Consider the following 19,174-nt stretch of genomic DNA (forward strand, 5'->3'; position numbering starts at 1 on the left):
TAGTCTAAGTGGAAAAAATGAGCATTTCATTAGCAAACAGTTAACAGTTAACAGTTTTTTAACAGAAAACTGTTAAACAGAGCATCTACTGCATGAGAATAAGAGATAATCGATCTACTTTCATATTCACTCTTGGATAGGGAAACCTTTACGCACAGATATCAATTAGTCTATAAATAAATAATTGTGTTTGTTAAGCGCAAATATTAGTTTCAGTAATAACATTATAAAAAGAAAATTGTTATGAATGAACTGAAAAAGACTCCCGAGATGAAGAAGACATAAAAGCAGTGATTTTTCATATTTATGTAGGCTAGAAAATGGTCTTATTTCTGGTTCAAATATAAAAAAATTATTCAACCAAGAAGCTTTGTCTAGACAAGTAAAACATATTGTCTTGTTTTCTGAAACAATATGTGAAAATTAAGTGAGTTTTTCATTAAAAAAGCAGAATAATCTGCTAATGGAGTAAGCAAAATAACATTTTGAAAGAAGATGAATTTGCTACCCCGTTAGCAGATTATTTTGCTTGTTTTAAAGAAAAACCCACTTAATTTTGACATATTATTTCTAAAAACAAGACAATTTATTTTATTTGTCAAGAAAATGCTTCTTGATTTAAGATTTGTTTGATACTTAGAATAGAAACTAAAAACACCAATTAAGAAAATAATTTTGCAGTGTATCTATTTACAACTATCTTGGCATACTATCATTCTTTTTTGTGTTATGAATACACTAACATTATAATTAAAGACATTATTTTAATACACACTTAAAGTAGTAGGTATCCTACTTGCATGTACCCCTAATAAAATAATGACTTTGCCTTGGAAAGTGCCACTAAAAATCAAAACAAATTGACAATAGTATATTACCATGTCTCCCATTCGTCCTGGGGGTCCTCGTTCACCTGGTTCCCCAGGTGGCCCCTAGTAGAAGAAGTAAAGACAGAGATGATGATTTAGCAGGGCAGGTGTTGTCATCTGAGCTCAGGAAGTATTGAGCTACATAACACAGGTGTCGCTGAGCCTCATCAAAGCTTTATTAAAGCAGCTGCTACAGACAGACAGACATGATCTGCCTCACCTGTGCCCCAGGTTTTCCCATCTCTCCTTCCGGACCAGGCAGACCTTGTGCTCTCTACAAGCTCACAGGAAACAGAACAGAGTCAGAGTCGTGTTCAGAAATATAAGCAATCTTATAAAGATGAACTGTATACTTACAGGCCAGCCTGCAAGAAGAAGCTGGAAGAATGATGTTTGCTGGAAGACAGAGAGAAAGAGAAATGTTATCATCATATGACTATCAACAGGGTTTGATATTAGCTTTTTTGATCACCAGCCACTGTGGCTAGTAGTTCTCCATTACTAGTCACTCGCCATTTTCACTAGCCACAACTTTGTTGTAGGGAAAATATATTATATGCATAAATTTGACTTTGGCATGCTAAAATTACTTGATTTAAATTTAGTTTAATTTCCACAAGCCTACTCGCTCATTTAACTTTTTTTCTATGTTGTGACCTTGCTCAATGAGCATGAGCAAATAGGATGTGGTTTCATAGTGTCGCATTGCAATTATTTTTTATTTGACTTTTTAGGGCTTAACACTAAGGATTTATCTTTTCTTTTTCTCTGGCCACACCAAATTAATAATTTCCTTGCCACAAATTTTAAATATTGGATCAAAACAAGCAAAACATAACTTTTATTCAACAAGTATGTTCAGAAAAAAACAATTGACATTAAAAAAACAAAAACAAATCTCACGTATCTAAAGCTATACACAGCAGTCTGTCCAAACAAAAAGTCCCAGATCACCAGTTATTATACTATTGGCGTAAAGTTAATTTCCTATTAAAGCAATGTTATTGTAAAGGATGATAATTGAACCACATTACCAAAAATAACTGTAGGCAAAAGAAAGCCAGTAAAAAACATTCCGTTTGCAATAATAAAAGGATGATCGCGCACATTAATAAACTGTTCAAAGTAAGGTTAAAGTGAAAGTGGCAACCGCTGCTGCTTTAAAAAAATCTGGAGCTCTTGAAAGTAGCAGGACTGTGCATGCATGAGCACTGCTTTTTTCCAGTCTATTTCAAAGAGAAACAATTGCAACAGTTGCGTTTCCAGGAAAAGGAACATGGAAGCTTTTAAGTACTCGCATGCATGACATCAGCTGTGCGTGACACTGTCAAAAAATCAAAAACAATTATACATTTAGTTTTTACTTTAGACTGTAAAATTACAATAGCACATTTATAAAACCCCAAATTCTAAGTGCTTAATTATTTAATCCCCAAGCTTTTTTTTTGTGGCCTACCAGAATATAGGGGTCTCAAACTCAAATTAGCAGGCGAGGGCCGCTTTAACATTCAAGTAGAGGTCTGCATTCCCGCGGCAGCCGCGGGACCTGACCAGATATCTGGGGCGCTGGAATAAATTTCAGAATAAAGCGCGGGAGTGGTCGGTAACTGGATTAATTTAGGACAGGAGCGGGCGGTCTAACAATATCGCTCCTGACTCCCGAGCGAGCAAGCACACGTATGTATGTGTGTGAATGAGATAGCGTGACGCTGCGTTTAGCTTGTTTGTTGCTGTGTGTGTGTGTGTGTGTGTGTGTGTGTGTGTGTGTGTGCGCGCGCGAATGAGAGAGAGAGAGCTTTCTGCTGTCTGTGTGTGTGTGTTTGTGTGTGTTTATGCAGACAGTTTTTTATAGGCTGTCTGGATTCTGTATTGCTGGGTGGTTTCCGGTTTTGTTCTCCCCACCGCTCGTTAGCGGCAACAGATGCAACGGGTAGAAAATGGGGCGGGTCAGGCAGCGGGACAACCAATGCTGAATATAAGCGGGAGCGATTGGTTTTGGACTAAAACCTGGCGGGAGGTTCAAAATTTAGTCCCACGCAGATCTCTACATTCAAGCACTATAAAAAAGTGGAAATCTGATGTAATTGATGCACTCAGACATTCTTCACCAGAGTATATGCAGTCCAAGCTCCTTCTTTTTGTTTCTTTTTATACATATTGAAGGGGTAGTTTAACTTGCTATCAGAATACTACAATTTAATAATATTTATTATAATAATTATTATTATTCTGTCCCAAGCCTTGCTTAACCAAAAGTTTAGCCAAAAGAAAGCAGATTGAGTAACTTTAGTGACTTTACTGGCAGTTGTTCTTCATAATATCTTTCTTTCTAAAACTACAACAAAGAGCGGAAAAGTATAAAGCAGTCAAATTTTACTAATGCACATTTTATACAAATCTTAATATGACGAAAATCTATTAAATGAGACCATTTGAATCGAATTTTAGCAAAATAATCATATTTACACCATCATCTTAATGTGTAAGCCAATGAGATGTGTTTGTAAAACCAATACAGGTGGTATAAAACTAATTATAATCAAATGACCTATGAATATTTTCAAAAATAAAGCTTTAGTAAAAATAGAGAACTTACAGACACGTACAGTGGTTATAATATGTGACTAAACAATTCAAAAATATTAATTATTGATTCAATCTCGCAGAATCCACCAGTTACTAATGCAAAATACATAATTTTGTCACTCCTTTTCTATTCTTAAACCTTTACATATCCGAGAAGTCACTTTAATAAGGGCAAAAGCCACGGCTGTTCTATTCTAGTCTGACTTAAGCTTTAATGATGTATTCGCATCCAACCAGACTCAAAACTTAAAAGCTGCCCTGTAAACTACAAAGGCAGCATCTTGCACACATGGACACACATCCCAAAACGTGCAGCGAGGTCATAGGCTGTTTTTAATTAGACAGAGGTTTTGGTTATCGCAGAGGAGATGTTTTCATAGATACCGAAGTGGAAACTGACATGGAGGCTGAGACTGATTGATTGTGTTGAGGTGACCTTGCAAAAAAGTGGATCTCCTTCCTGCTTTTCCTCTTCAGTTACAGAAACAACTTATGACCTCATGTGGCAGCAAAAGTAGAGAAAGCCCTTGGAATTTTTTAGATGTACAGTATGGGGCTGTTCAAAGGCTGTAAGGAACAAATGCCCCTATTACAGCAACAAGAGCAAAATTCCTTCCTCTTTCTCTCATTTCTCTTTCTCTGAGGGCACCTTTATTCAATCATGGCTGTGGTGCTTCTCTGAGCTATTACACAAGATACAGCTGTGCACTGGCTGACACTTTAAAGTTTTATTTTGTGGACATATGATGGAACATTTTGACAGATAAAACCAAAGACAGAACTAAAAAGAAAAGACAGAACTCACCTGAAATGCAGCCCAGTCTTCAGGTGTGTTTCTCCATAGGTAGAATGAGGGCAGGCCGGGTGGTCCTGGGGATCCCAGGAATCCAGGGCGACCTGGACGACCCCTAACACCAAAGGCACCCTAAAATAAAAACATTGTGGCAATAATGAGAACTGTATTACTTTAAAATAAACTTTGTTCTTTAATACAATTATAATCCTAAACCAATATCAAACGTGATGAAAGCTCCGCTGTTAGAGCGAAAAACAACATTCCATCGCACATCTGTATTGTATAAGCAGGCAAATGGCGCATGTTGTAAAACAGCACTGTACATAATAGATCAATTCAGTTTAGACACCACCAGATAACTGATAAATTATTATTCCACTTTCAACTCTGAAGTTATAATTGCATTCTGTTTTCCAGATGTAAATAAGAGTGCTTGCAAATACGCAGGCTCTGCAATTTTTCAAAATAACAAAATAATCCCCCCCTCTTCATTTAGGAAGAAATGTAGGATTTTTACCCTTGCATGAATGCATTGAATTAATCAAAACCATTCTGAAGGATCACTTGACACTGAAGACTTGTAATTTCTTTACATCACAGCAATAAAATGTACATTTTAATATTAAAACAGAAAACTCATTCATTCATTCAATCATTTTCTTGTCGGCTTAGTCCCTTTATTAATCCAGGGTCACCACAGTGGAATGAACCGTCAACTTATCCAGCAAGTTTTTACGCAGCGGATGCCCTTCCAGCCGCAACCCATCTCTGGGAAACATCCACACACACTCATACACTACGGACAATTTAGCCAACCCAATTCACCTGTACCGCATGTCTTTAGACTGTGGGGGAAACCGGAGGACCCGGAGGAAACCCACGCGAAGGCAGGGAGAACATGCAAACTCCACACAGAAACGCCAACTGAGCCGAGGTTCGAACCAGCGACCTTCTTGCTGTGAGGCGACAGCACTACCTACTGCACCACTGCCTCGCCCAAAACAGAAAACTGTTCATGTAAATCAGAGGTGCCCAAAGTTTTTCCTATGAAGGGCCAAAAACCAAACTTGATTGAGGGCTGTGGGCCGATTACATACCAAACAGTATGACAATACATTTGCCTGAAGGGAAACTTTCCAAAAAGTTTTGCTTTAAATCATATAAACTAACGCAGTATCATTTTTTACATTTTATACTGAACTTATTACAGATAAAACATAAGCAATCCCATTTAAAACACAATGGAGTTCAATGCTGAATACACTAGTCGAGCTGCTCCTGCCTTGACCTTGATTTGCTCATAGATGACTTGTGCATTGTCCTCTATGTCAAGTGACAGTATTTACATTTTAAAAGTCTGATTCATGTGCAACATCTAATTGAATTATTTCATTCCAGCAGGCTTTTTTGTAGCTCATCGATAAAACAAAGAAACAATAGGTTATGATAAATTCGAAATGACAATCTAGGTCAAAGACATTCGCCCCAACCACCTCCCCATCATTCTTACTCTTTTCAGATGGGATGGCGAGCCAAATCAAAGGTTAGCAAGGAACAATTTTGGGCCCTACTCTGGGCATCTCTGATATAAATTGTAATACATTTTTATAATATACTGTATCTTTTTGTTACCTTATTTTGTTCAAATAAATGCAGCCTTGATGATCACTAGAGACTTCAAACATTTTTATCCTCAAGACCTAAAACTCGAGCAGTAATGTACCGTATATAGCGTTAAAGTTACATTTATGTGCTTCAGTTTGATAAAATGCTGCATCAGATCCTCTTTTCCATGGTCATGACACATTATGCCATATTTAAAGCCTAAAGGTCTGCTGCTGTCTGGATGTGCTAAAGACACAGTGAAATATGAAGCAATGAAAAAAGAGTGGAAACTTATTTTTCAGCTTTAGAAGTGGAATGATGGCAATCATTCAAGCTGAACATGTCATTTTTATGTCTATGTTCAAAAAGTGGGAATGACAGTTAAGGGTTTTAAATGCTCTGTCATTAATGTGATACAAGTATTTAAACCCCTTAACGGTAATTCCCACATTTGAACATAGACATGAAAATAGCATGTTCAACTTAAAGGATTGCCAGTCTTCAAGGCTTCAGAGCATAGATTTAAGCTTGGTGTCATATTAAAGAAGACAGATGTCAGATTGCAGATGGATTTCAAAAAGAATCTAAATAAACTAAATATAAGTGCCTTTAGGTTTATAAAAATATTAAAACAATACATGTATATTGTATCATATATAATATGCATTTTACAAAACTTGCTTTAGCTATGGAAGCTTTTTCCTAACAAAATTCAAGTGAAAATTTGAATACCTAAAAAGTTCAAATAATAAATCTCAAAACAACTACCCGAATGATAAATCAAATGTATTTAATATTTAATTTTCATAAACAACTATATAAACCGCAAATCAAATGCAATTGAGGAGTGCCAATCAACTAGTCTGGGCAGAGCTTTAAGGAAAAAGAGTTTGGTGACAACTACCAGAAGTGCTATGACTTTTCAAGACGTAATTTCAGATCTGACTGCCTTATTCCAAGACTTTACTCATGTATTTTAACACATTTAGTGGTTTCTGTGTTAAGTGCTTGTCTTTTCTCTTCCTCAAATCCATATTAGCCTAAACAAATGTTAATTAAAAATAATTTAAAGTTGATTTCTCAAACAATTAGCTTTTATTTGGGGCGCAGCACAAGATGACATTCAGTTTCCATTGGCGGCTACATAATGGCGCCCCTATTTCTGCGTATGTTTTTAAAAAAATGAATCTTTTGATGAACATTGGATGATTTGACATCAAACTCTAAAGTAGTAAGGTGAATTTAGCCTCTAAAATCATCTAAAATAAAATGTGTATTGTGAAATTGTGGGAAAAAAGTGGATTGCTGTAGCAAAGTAATGCTTTACGGCTGAGTATTGGGCATAACTGTTGCTTAGAAAAATTGATCAAAAATCAGTCACCAGATTTGGAAACTAGAAATGTTAAGCTTTCAAATGCTATTCAAAATGTTTAAGCTTTTCAAATTTTATACATATATTTAAAAAAAATTAACTGTAAATGGTCCCACAGGTTTACCACGTAACAAAAATTGTGTTAGAATATGTATTCAGAAGTCTTACACTTTTCCAACGATATATAGGTTGTCATGCTTATATTAGGATTTAATTGGAATATAGCGAAGTAAACATGAGGCTCTCAATGGCAGCACAGTGACAGTTAAGGGATTACCTCATTTTGCACTTTGAATGTGTTTTCAGTAGATTACATGCATCTTATCATCAACAACTCTGCTTCTTTGAGACCTAATTAACACTGGTTAATGGGCTGCATTGAATATTATGTAAATGAGCAGACCTGTCTTCTAATTTGCTTATTGTCACAGCAAAACATAACTAAAACTTAAAGTACAAGTTACACTGGTCCCTAGTACAGTCTAATGCATATTTACATTTTAAAGGCGGCTGTAGATTTTTAAAGAGATGCAAGAAAACATAATAATTTAATGTACAATTAAATGCTATAAATACAGCATATCAGGATTCAGTTTGCAAATATCACAAAGTTAACTGAGTTTTGAACGCTGAATTGATAAACATTGCATAAATGGGATTTAAATATTTTTGGCACTAAACAGTTTGTAAAAATCTTTCGTCATCCAAGCAATAAAAACTATTAAATTAGCCTTTAAAAATGAAATATGGCCATCTTTACTGGACCAACATTTATTTACCATTACAGAATATTTATTCTAATGTAAATTTTATTATTTTACTATTTATACTTTCAAACTTTTCTTACTTTTAGTTATTTTATTGTATGTGCTTTGGTCATTTTGTTTTATTTAGTTTTTATTGATTTATTGATTTATTGATTTATTGATTTATCTATTTTAGAATTTTATACTTTAACTGCAAACTTAACATAATTAACATTAATTTACTTCCGAAAACTAAATGTAGTACTTCCAAAGTTTTTTTTTTACTGTGTGTGCTTCGGTCATTTATTTATTTATTTATTTATTTATTTATTTATTTATTTATTTATTTATTTATATATTTATTTATTTATTTATTTATTTATTTATCAATTCATTCATTTTTGTAATTTTATAATTTTATACTGTAACTGCAACATTTTTCATCCAACATTATATTTAATTTTATTTGTATCAACATGAACAATCCAAGAAAGTCCAAATTCAGTTTACACAAAAGTTGACTAAACCGAATTGATAAACGCGTTATAAATAGGAGACCTTTAATCCTTTAATGTTATATTTATTAATAAAAAGTTAAATTTAAAAAAGAATAAATAAAGAGCAAGAATCTGAGGAAACATTCAAATTCATAATAATTTATCTGCAACTATATGAACAGGGAAATAAGATTGTCAGCATGTCTTCGCAGGCTCTCCTGCTGGCATTTAGATTTGTGTTTGGCCTGAACAAATGAGAGCTGTCTTCTGAAGTGACAAAGGTCATAAAAAGACACGAGAGGTGAGACGGTCATGACCACAGGCATGCGAACTTTCAGTGAACTTCAGTAGTATGCTCTATGACCTCGGCTTGCTTTCATTCACTATGACACTGACCATTCCAATACATTTCTCGTTAGTAAACACTCTCTGATTAGCATACCTTATCTCCTTTGGGTCCAGGATAGCCAGCATTCCCAGGACACCCCTAGAAAGGAGATTAAAATAAATAAATAAATATACAAAGCAACATCTAAACAAATAAAACAAGAACAACTGTCATTTTTAACAGCAACCAAGCTCATTTAACAGATGTATCGCTGACAGAAAGGATAGACAAGCAATAATTATCAGGATTAAAAAAAGACTATACTCAATAACACAACTATTCAAAGTTTAGAGGCCAAACTCTCAAATAAAAGCCATTAATTTTACACTGTGGCACTCTGACCAGGGTAATATGAGCACATTGTTAAAATTAAACCTAAGCATTTAAACCATCACATCAAAGCTGGCTTCCTGCAAAATGATAACTGGTTTTTATGTTTTGCATTTAAAACCATTCACACCCTACACAACCAAATCAATTCAAATTTAAATGACTGGTTTAACCTAACAGTTAAGTTTGTCCATATTTGATCCAAAGCTAGGTTACAACAGCAGAGCCTTTATTTTTTTTAAGAGTGCACAAACAATTACAATCAATTTGATTTTATGGCACTAAACAGTTTGTGAAAAGATATATATATATATATATATATATATATATATATATATATATATATATATATATATATATATATATATATATATATATATATATATATATATATATAAAATTTTATTCCTTAACTGCAAACTATATATTCTAACATATAGATTTTCTTCAGAAAACTAAATTTAGTACTTGTAATACTGTATGTGCTTTTGTCATTTTATTTATTTTTTATTTTTTTTTTATCTTATTTATTTTTATATTTTGTTTAGTTTCTTTTATTTATCTTATTTTTATTTATTTTTATTTATTTAGTTTTTGTTTGATTTATCTTCCTTTTTATTTTATATTTATTTATTTGTTTACTTTAATTTACTTTTGTGTATGTATTTATTTATTTATTTATTTATTTATTTTATCTTAATTTTTATTTTATATTTATTTGTTTATTTTATACCTTAACTGCAAAACTGTAGCATCTAACATATGGTTTCCTTCCGAAAACTAAATGTATTACTTCCAAAGTGATTTTTTTCAGTTTTAGTATTTGTACTACTGTATGTGGTTTGGTCATTTTTGTGTAATTTATTAATTTTTTTTATTTAGTTTTTTATTAACTTATTTATTAATTTTCGTTCGGCTTAGTCCCTTTATTCATCAGGGGCCTTCACAGTGGAGTGAACCACCAACTTATCCAGCATATGTTTTACAAGGCAGATGCCCTTCCAGCTGCAACCCAGTACTGGAAAACAGCCATGCACTCTTACATTCACACACATTCACTACCGCCAGTTTAGTGGATTCAATTCTCCTATAGTGCATGTCTTTGGACTGTGGTGGAAACCGGAGCACCAGGAGGAAATCCACGCCAACATGTGGAGAACATGCAAACTCCACACAGAAATGCCATCTGAACCAGCCGGGATTTGAACCAGTGACCTTTTTGCAGTGAGGCAACAATGCTGACCACTGAACCACTGTGTTGCCCTTATTTATTTATTTATTTATTTTATACCTTAAATGCAAACTATATCATCTAACATATATATATTGCCTTCCGAACACTAAATATAGTACTTCCTTCACGATCACCAGCAATCCAGGCTTGCAGATCCCTGGTAAACATTAACTTTTACCCTGACTACAATCCTGTCACCTCATGACTACAAATCTTGTTATGCACCTCATACACACCTGTTTTGATTAACCGTTGATTACACACGCACAGAGCTGGGAGCTGCTCAAGAACTTATTACTCAGACTATATAGACTGCTCACTTTGTCACACACATTGCTGAGTCTTGTTGGTTTATACCCTTTAACATTGCGAAGAGGTTTCCTTATTTAGTCTTTCTTTGTTTGACCAAAACCTTGTTTTCTTGTTTATGTTGTCTGCTAGAACATTCGCCTGTTACCTGACTATGCTTACAGATTTCCCTGTATGTACTAGTGGTGGGTAAATTGAGGCTGAAACACTGAAACAGTTGAAGCAAATGTGTCGAAGCTGCAAAACGTTTTGAATCTTTTCTCTACAGTGACGCCTAGTGGCTAATTATATGTGTTGCTCTGAAACAGCCTCAACAAAGAAACAGTTAAGCAAATTGAGATAATAAACCCCATGTTGTAGAGTTGAGGTTTCAAGTGATTAGAGGAGCGGTGAGAGTTCCAGACTAGCATGCAGAGATAATGTGTTCGAATCCAGGGTGATTCAGTAATAAATATTAGTTTGTAAATGCTCTGTTCTTGTAACCTGTTTTGTTTTAACATTGGTCTGACATCTGAATGAACACTTTGTGAATAAATATGTATTTTTTTGATCATGAAACATAAAATAGCATTATTAAAATAAATCAAATTATATTTTCAGAGTATCTGTACAAGTATTCGTACAAGTTCAAACTTGGGCTATTTGCAGCACAGTTACTCTGTGCACTTGCACAGCCCACTGGGTTACATGAGGTAGAGGATTACCCTGACCCTGTCAGTCAAACGCAGATTCGTCAGGTCTCAACCGCTTTTAAAATGACCAATGCTTTAAATGACTTTAGTTATGTGACCTGATGTTTCGAAACATTTTAGTCACGTAACCTGGGTGTTTTGAATCACCTTAATCACGTGACCTGGGTGTTTCGGATCATGCTTCAGTGCAGTGTTTCAAAACACTTGCGGTTCAAGATCTCGACACTATGTCAAAACATCAGTTTCATGTCAACCATCCCTATTGTTTAGTCTCTCTGTGTTTGACCCTTGCCTTGTTCTGTTGTCTAAGTTGTCTACCACCTGTATCAACCATTTGTCTGTAACCTGACTACACTTCCAGATTTCCTTGTACAGCCTATGTACCCATTTGCTCTTGTGTTTGACCATTGTCTGTCTTACGACTCTGAATAAAGCTGCGCATGGATCCTCTCTCCGTTGTCATCCAACTCTCCCTTGTGGTTACAAATTCCAAAGCTATTGTTGTTTTTAGTGTTAGTATTTGTATGACTGTATGTGCTTTGGTCATTTTTATTTTATTGTATTTATTTAAACGTTTTTCTATTTTTATCATTTATACCCTAACTGTATTGTTTTTCATCTAACATTTATATTTTATTTAACTATACAGAAACAACAACATTGCATTACAATATAATATTCTAACTCCAGTAAAGACATTTTCAAAAAATATTACATTTGAACACTAAGGGCTCTATTTTGACGGTCCATGCGCAGAGCGCAAAACGCAAACGCTTTTAGGGCGTGTCAGAACGCATTTTTGCTAATTTAAGGACAGGAAAATCTGCTTTGCGCCGTGGCGCATGGTCTAAAATGGTTGAGTTTATTTTCTTAATAAGTTATAGGTGTGTTTTGAGAATAAACCAATTAGAGTCTCATCTCCCATTACCTTTAAGAGCCAGCTGCGTCGCGCCAAGAGCGCATTCGCTATTTACAAGATGTAAAGTAAGTCTAAGTGGAAAAACTGAGCATTTCACTTGCAAAAGTTAACAGTTTTTTTTTTTTTAACAGAAAACTGTTAAACAGAGCATCTACTGCATGAGAATGAGAGATAATCGATCTACTTTCACTTTCGCTTTTGGATAGGGAAACCTTTATGCACAGACATCAATTAGTCTATAAATAATTAATTGCATTTGTTAAGTGCAAATATTTGTTTCAAAACTATTGTTAAATTCAGTTCTTATTTCCAGCAAATGAATAAATGAACAATATTAACGAAGTGTGCTCAAAAACCTGAGTTATATCCTAAAACACGTGCTGTGCCCCATATGGTCCAAAACCTGACAGGTGGGCAAATCTAAGCTTGTTTTTAATAAAACAAATATAAATATGACTATAATAAATAATACTGCAAATAATAATAACATTATACAAAAGCAAATTGTTATGAATGAACTGAAAAAGCCTCCCGAGATGAAGAAGACATAAAAGCAGTGATTTTTCATATTTATGTAGGCTAGAAAATAATATGTTTTATAATATTTTAATCCTTTATATTTAAATTCTATATCTATTCTTATTATATCCTATATATATCCTTAATATTAAAAAATTTTCATATGTAAAGATACTCCGGAGTTTAGACCGGGTTTGTTTTGGTCTAATGAAAAATCTATTTTAGTTTCTCAAAATAGCAACACGCCAGCAGTGCGCCTCAGAACGCCTTCCTCTTTAGACCAGAACGCCTATGGGTGCACAAATGAGCGCTAATGCATTTGCTATTTAAACAGCGTAGCGCAACGCCTCAAAACGACTCTTGCGCCAAGCTGAAACTAGCAAAAGACTATTGCGCCACGCCTTGCGCCACATTGCGCCGGGTGTATGATAGAGCCCCTAAGCTCTTTAAAAGCTAATATTCAAATATCTGTATATTTAAATGACATTCTGGGTTCATGTAAACCCGTAGCTTCAAAATTTGATCCTAATTCCAACATATAACAAAAAGCTTGACCCCCAGCAGGACAGAAAAGCAGGGTAACAGAAACAGCAATGTGAAAAATAGGGCTTATTAATTACTGCATCCCTGCTGAAATTTTTTCCCGGGCAGCGCAGTGTCTCCATAATGGCATAAATCAACCCTTCATGAACAAATAGAGGTCTATTACAGAGTCTGAGCCACTGGAGCTCAGCCAGAAACCTCCAGATGGCACCACATCTGGGTTTACTTCTGTTAGGCCTGGTCATTTGTAAAAACCAGGTGAACAGTGTATTTGATTGGGTGATTCAGATTGGGGCAGTTCCTCCTACAGCCAATTATAGCGAAGCGGATGAAAGCAAATATGAACAGTAAGATATGGTGACATATGTAGCATGTAGTGCAGCTTATAACAGCTGTAATATACATAGACAACATCAAAGGCCTAATTATTCCCTTTTTTCATTTTTTCCTCTTGTGTTCTGTCCATCAGACCTGGTTCTTGTGATGTTGCAGATTGAGAAAGAAGTTTCTTATTGTGTTTATAAAAGCTGCACATGCCTTGTTTGACTTATATTATGTGTGACATATCTGCTAGAGCAATTAATTTCAGCTTTTGTGTCAATTTCCTTTTAAGATGAAAAACTGGTAATACATATTTAATCATTATAATAGAATATGACATAAGTGCAACACATTTTGTAAGATTTGTACAAAAGCACTTTTATGTATTTAGTTTACACTATTATAAAGTCTTATTTGCTTTTAATTTCAAAGTTGAAATTTTTAGACTTTAAAATAGGCATTTTTAAGCTTAATTTCAGTTTACTTTTCACTAATACACTTATCATTTCACTATGGTTTTTATTATGATGATGAGTATTATTATTATTTTCATCACCATTATTATTATTATTATTACTAATGCTAATGCTAATACTACTACTACTACAACTACTACTAGTACTACTAATAACAATAAGAATAAGAATAATAATAAGAATAATAACATCAATAGTCATTATTATTATTATTATTATTATTATTATTATCTAATAAGGGATGCACTTATATGGATTTTTTGACCGATATTGATAACTGAAATAAAATATTTATATTTAAAAATGTTCTATTTTTATACAGTGAACAATTGATTTTATTGTAAAAACTTCATAAAAGTTTGAACTGATCTTATGAACAGAAGAGCCAACTCAAAGCAAAAAAAGCTATAATTTCAATATAAATAAATAATTGCAAGGTTATTATATATACCTATATCCCTGATTTTATAGCATGCAAAAAATAACTCATTGTGATGCACAACATATCTGAAGAGCAAGGAGGCATGCGTTGGAGAGGGGTGCACAACATATTTCAGGACTGGGAGGAGACGTACGATTTCCGAGAGATTATCATTTGCGGGCATCCAGAAGTCTCTGTGCATATGCAGGAGACTTACAGAGATTTGGGATGTCTGGATATGTGTGTGTGTGTGTGTGTGTGTGTGTGTGTGTGTGTGTGTGTGTGTGTGTGTGTGTGTGTGTGTGTGTGTGTGTGTGGTGATAGCCCTCACGTGCGCTCATTATAATCAATATGAATATTAGGATCAAACCTAATACAATCTAACATCAACAACACATGGCAAACAACGCGTTGATAAGAACAAATAATCCTATTATAATCCTATAATCCTCAGGTTTAAATCCTGATGCGATTTAAATCAAAATACACCATGACACTCTATCAAACATATCTACAATGATAAGGAATATGGTTACGTACTGAGATATTAAAGGTGCAGTAGGTGATTGTCTTCAGAAACATTTGTTGTTGTGCTGGTTGAAAGTCTCTCCACATTCGGATAGTACTGATAAGTAAATGATCTAAATGTATTTATATGTATTTTTATATTTTGGGTAAGGAATAAAACTAAAAAAATGTTTATCCAATTAAATACAGTCGGGCCGACATCTCTCATAATTCCGATAAGTAGGTCAAACTGTCTGTCAGCAAATGTAGATTTGAACAACTGCGCAGCTGTTTGTACGCAGCTCCGTCGGCCACTGTTTGTGCATAGAAGTGCTGCACGCAGGGGCGGACTGGCCATCTGGCAATTCTGGCAAATGCCAGAAGGGCCGGACCAATTCTTAAATGTGGGCCGGTCAGTTTTTTTTAAAAATATGTATTGTTTTTAAGTGCAGACAGCTTTTATCTCTTGCTTGATGTGATATTATGATGATGATAATAATAATAATAATAATAATAATAATAAATGTTAAGCATTTGGCCCAATCGGCAACTGCCGCCTGGTTTCAAGATGGGCCGACCCAATCCGAGGTTACCCATACATAATCAAAATCTGGCAAGAATGTCATATTATTTCACCATCTGTAGACTAAATAGTGAATGTGCGTGTCTGTGGGTGGATCTGTTTCGGTGTGGTAATGTGGGCTGGTGTGGCTACAGTGCCAGGGCGGAATTTTTGTCCCAGTCCGCCCCTGGCTGCACGTTTACAAGAGAGAGAACACGTATGCGATCAGCAAAAACATGCTGAATCAAAACTTTCTAAAATCCTGAATCTATATTGGAGTTACCTTTGCACGCTGGAGAAAGGATGACAACATGGCTGAAGGATTTCTCTTAGACAGGTAATGTTTTGTTTTAAAACTGTTTCAGCTTCACTCAAAGCTGATGTAACGTTGGATGTTGTTGTTACAAATGGGTTATATCTTCACAGAAGTGTTGTTCAGCCACTAAAATCTTCCAGTGAAAGATTGATAAGACTATTTTCAGTTTCATAAAGGTCCTTTTACAGTATCAATAATGTAGATTTTAATTAGTTTAACAACAAAACACAAGTAAATTCTGCTATTCCGCCTAGTCTCTCCCTACATTGTTTACCATGCAACTCTTATTATTCACTCTGTAATAGCATGTCAGTTTGGCTTATTAATGAGTGTAATTCCTGCACGCCGCTGGACTAGTACGAGTCGTTAAAACACATGAGAGAGGGTTCTGCTGTCATCTTTAAGGTGCGCGTGCTCCTATTTCAGGAGGTGTAGCTCTGGACGGCAGGGGAGGGACTGTGATTCAGAGATTTATGCTAAGCTGTTAGCATTGTGGAAGATCACCGACTGCACCTTTAACGACCAGCAATTCCACACACACAAAAAAGTACGGATTTTAAAGGAATAAACAAGGTGAGGAGAGCTCCATTATAGTGCACTGGATAAGTCTGAACAAGTTCCGCCCATGCATCTGCGAGGCAGGCAGTTCTGTACAATTACTTCATTTATCGGCTTATAGATATCGGCCAAATTTTAACATCAGACCGATAATGATAACCATAAAAATAGCATTTATCGGTCGATTACTATATGGTTGCAGATATATTTGCATCTATAAATCTAATAATAAAATATAATAGATATAATCATCATAACATATTAATTAATATAATAATTATTATTTACAGTATCCTTCATTTTTTAGCTTTTATTTTTTTTTTCATTTTTCTTATTTCAATTAACTTCCAAGATACTATAACTTCAACCATAATCACAAAACCATATTTTTAACTGAAAAATAAACAAAAACAAACAAACAAATGAATAAAAATACATTTCCACAACTTTAGTAATCAATAACATCAAATATATAAAATTTATACTCACAGGCTCACCTGGGGGCCCCATTGGCCCCATAGGCCCTCTTTGGATGCGATACATTTTCCCATCAGACCCACGCACAATGTCTCCTTGTCTGCCTGTAAGCACAATGGTATCCGGATGCTCCTCAGATCCCCCTCCAGATCCTGCATGAATATCTGGAGATTTCGATGGTGTCCTTCCACTGCCTTTTGACACATTGTCCCAAGAAGTCCTACCAGGAGCCTGTGTGGTGACCTCGAAGTCCTCTTTTAACAAGTTGGATTCTCCATCCTCAGGACTGGATGTGGTCATCAAGTGGATTTCTCTACTAGGAACAGTACTTCCAGTAGGTTTCTCAGATACATCCAGATTGATAATTGTAGTGTCCACTGGCTTCTTTGGTAAAGGTTTGCCAGGTTTGTGCTTGTCAATGGTGATGTTTTCATCAAGATGTTTAGATGTGGATTCTAGCTTACCATCACGGCTGCTTGTAGTGTCAGTTGGGAAGGTTTTGGAAGGTTTATCTCCATTTTTAGACAAGATGTTTTGGTCCAGAAGGTCTGTATCCTCATCCACCTCAAACACATCTCCACGGCCCACAATTGCAGGACGCTTGGATCCAGTGGGCAAAGTCCCATCCCCACGAATAATCCCACGTCTACGAAGACCCTAAGAACATAAAACAAATGACTTCACTGAATTGCCTGTAAACTATCATTCCGTTCTGCTTGTTTTGGTTTGTACATCTGGGAGCTTTGTGTACCGTAATGTGTTTAATGACAATATAATCACTTGTATTTCTTCATAGGGTCTAATTTACCGTGAGAGTGTTTATGTGGCTTGATTAAAGCTGTAATTTTCATTTTAACATATTGTTGAATTTTCTGCTGCTAACAGATGTTAATGTAAATATGAGTTGGGAGTAGTTTCAGTGCAAATAAAACAACAATAATTGAAACTATTGTACCCTTCAATCAGTAATGATGTAGTGAGATCTGACCTCATATGGACCTCATATGGTCAGATATGGACCTCTCATACATTTGTGCCACTCCATAGTAATAATAACATCAGGCCATTGCTGTTCATAAGCAAATTTGATGCTTTTAGTGGTTCTTTGTGATTTATATTACACAAATCAATGATTACTGGCACACTGAGAGTCAAAAAATGAATACAAGCAAATAAAATGAATAACCGTTGATACCCATGATACTGTATAGTGCCACAAATGCCCTCATGATGTGTATGAAAGGTTACGTTTCTTTCACAGAATGAGTGGTTCAGTCTCAGAATGGAAGCCAGATTCTTTACTGTTGTACTGAACAAAAAGTCACCAACATCTTAGAAGGCTTGAGAAGAAGTATATCAATAACAAATGTTCGCTTTTAGCTAAATTTTTGCTTTAAATGTCTAGATGACTTCAAAGAGTAAAGTGCTGTTGACAAAACATAGTCATGTAAACTGTGTTTAAGCATGGCTATAACACCCACATGCACACACACATATTGTTTATAATTTAGTGTTGTTATGTTACTGGAATTTGTAAATCAGATATAATACCAAGAAAATATCGATAATCGATACCATTTTCGATACTGCCACCACTTGCCAAAGTGTGCAGCATCCACTTGAATGATGCAAAGGCAGCCACAGGACAACGGCACCAATGCTCTCACCACACACCAGCTATAGGTGGATTGGAGAGCCAATTCAGTGTATGGGGATGATGGGGAGGCCATCATGAGTAAGGACCAAGGGAGGGAATTTGGCCAGGACACCAGGGTTACACCCCTACTTATTACGAGAAGTGCCATGGAATTTTTAATGACCACAGTGAGCCAGGATCTCGGTTTAACATCTCATTTGAAAGATGTTTACATTTTAGTGCTGTCAATCGATTAAAAAAACTAACTAAATGATCACACTTTTTTGCAATTAATCGTGATTATTGCAATTAAAAGACTTGTAATTTTGGCAATTCAAATGTAAAATTAATGTAAACTCAAGACAAAGAAACTATTTAAATTCAAAATATGATTTTCAGAATTTTTGTTCAACTTGTAACACAGATTTCCTCATGTAAACAATATACCCGCAACAAACCATCAAGATCCTTAAACTGTTTGACAGCAATATTTAT

At 35.0% G+C, this 19,174-nt stretch overlaps 1 protein-coding gene across 5 annotated transcripts in view; it reads right to left on the minus strand.

Annotated features, from left to right (window-relative positions):
- si:ch211-196i2.1 overlaps positions 1 to 19,174 on the minus strand; it is a 120,295-nt gene that overhangs the window by 28,789 nt on the left and 72,332 nt on the right. For all 5 annotated transcript variants that reach the window (XR_012396669.1, XR_012396667.1, XR_012396666.1 and 2 more), the window contains 6 exons: positions 17,056 to 17,700; positions 8,914 to 8,958; positions 4,261 to 4,380; positions 1,227 to 1,265; positions 1,090 to 1,143; positions 879 to 932 (listed from right to left, as the gene is read on the minus strand). Coding sequence is in view for 2 of the 5 variants with exons in the window: in XM_009295261.5 (XP_009293536.1) it covers positions 879 to 932; positions 1,090 to 1,143; positions 1,227 to 1,265; positions 4,261 to 4,380; positions 8,914 to 8,958; positions 17,056 to 17,700 (957 nt within the window). In the remaining 3 variants the exon portion in view is untranslated. The remainder of the gene's footprint in view (positions 1 to 878; positions 933 to 1,089; positions 1,144 to 1,226; positions 1,266 to 4,260; positions 4,381 to 8,913; positions 8,959 to 17,055; positions 17,701 to 19,174) is intronic.

The sequence above is a fragment of the Danio rerio genome, chromosome 21 (assembly GCF_049306965.1).
Source record: "Danio rerio strain Tuebingen ecotype United States chromosome 21, GRCz12tu, whole genome shotgun sequence".
Classification (NCBI taxonomy): Eukaryota; Metazoa; Chordata; class Actinopteri; order Cypriniformes; family Danionidae; genus Danio; species Danio rerio.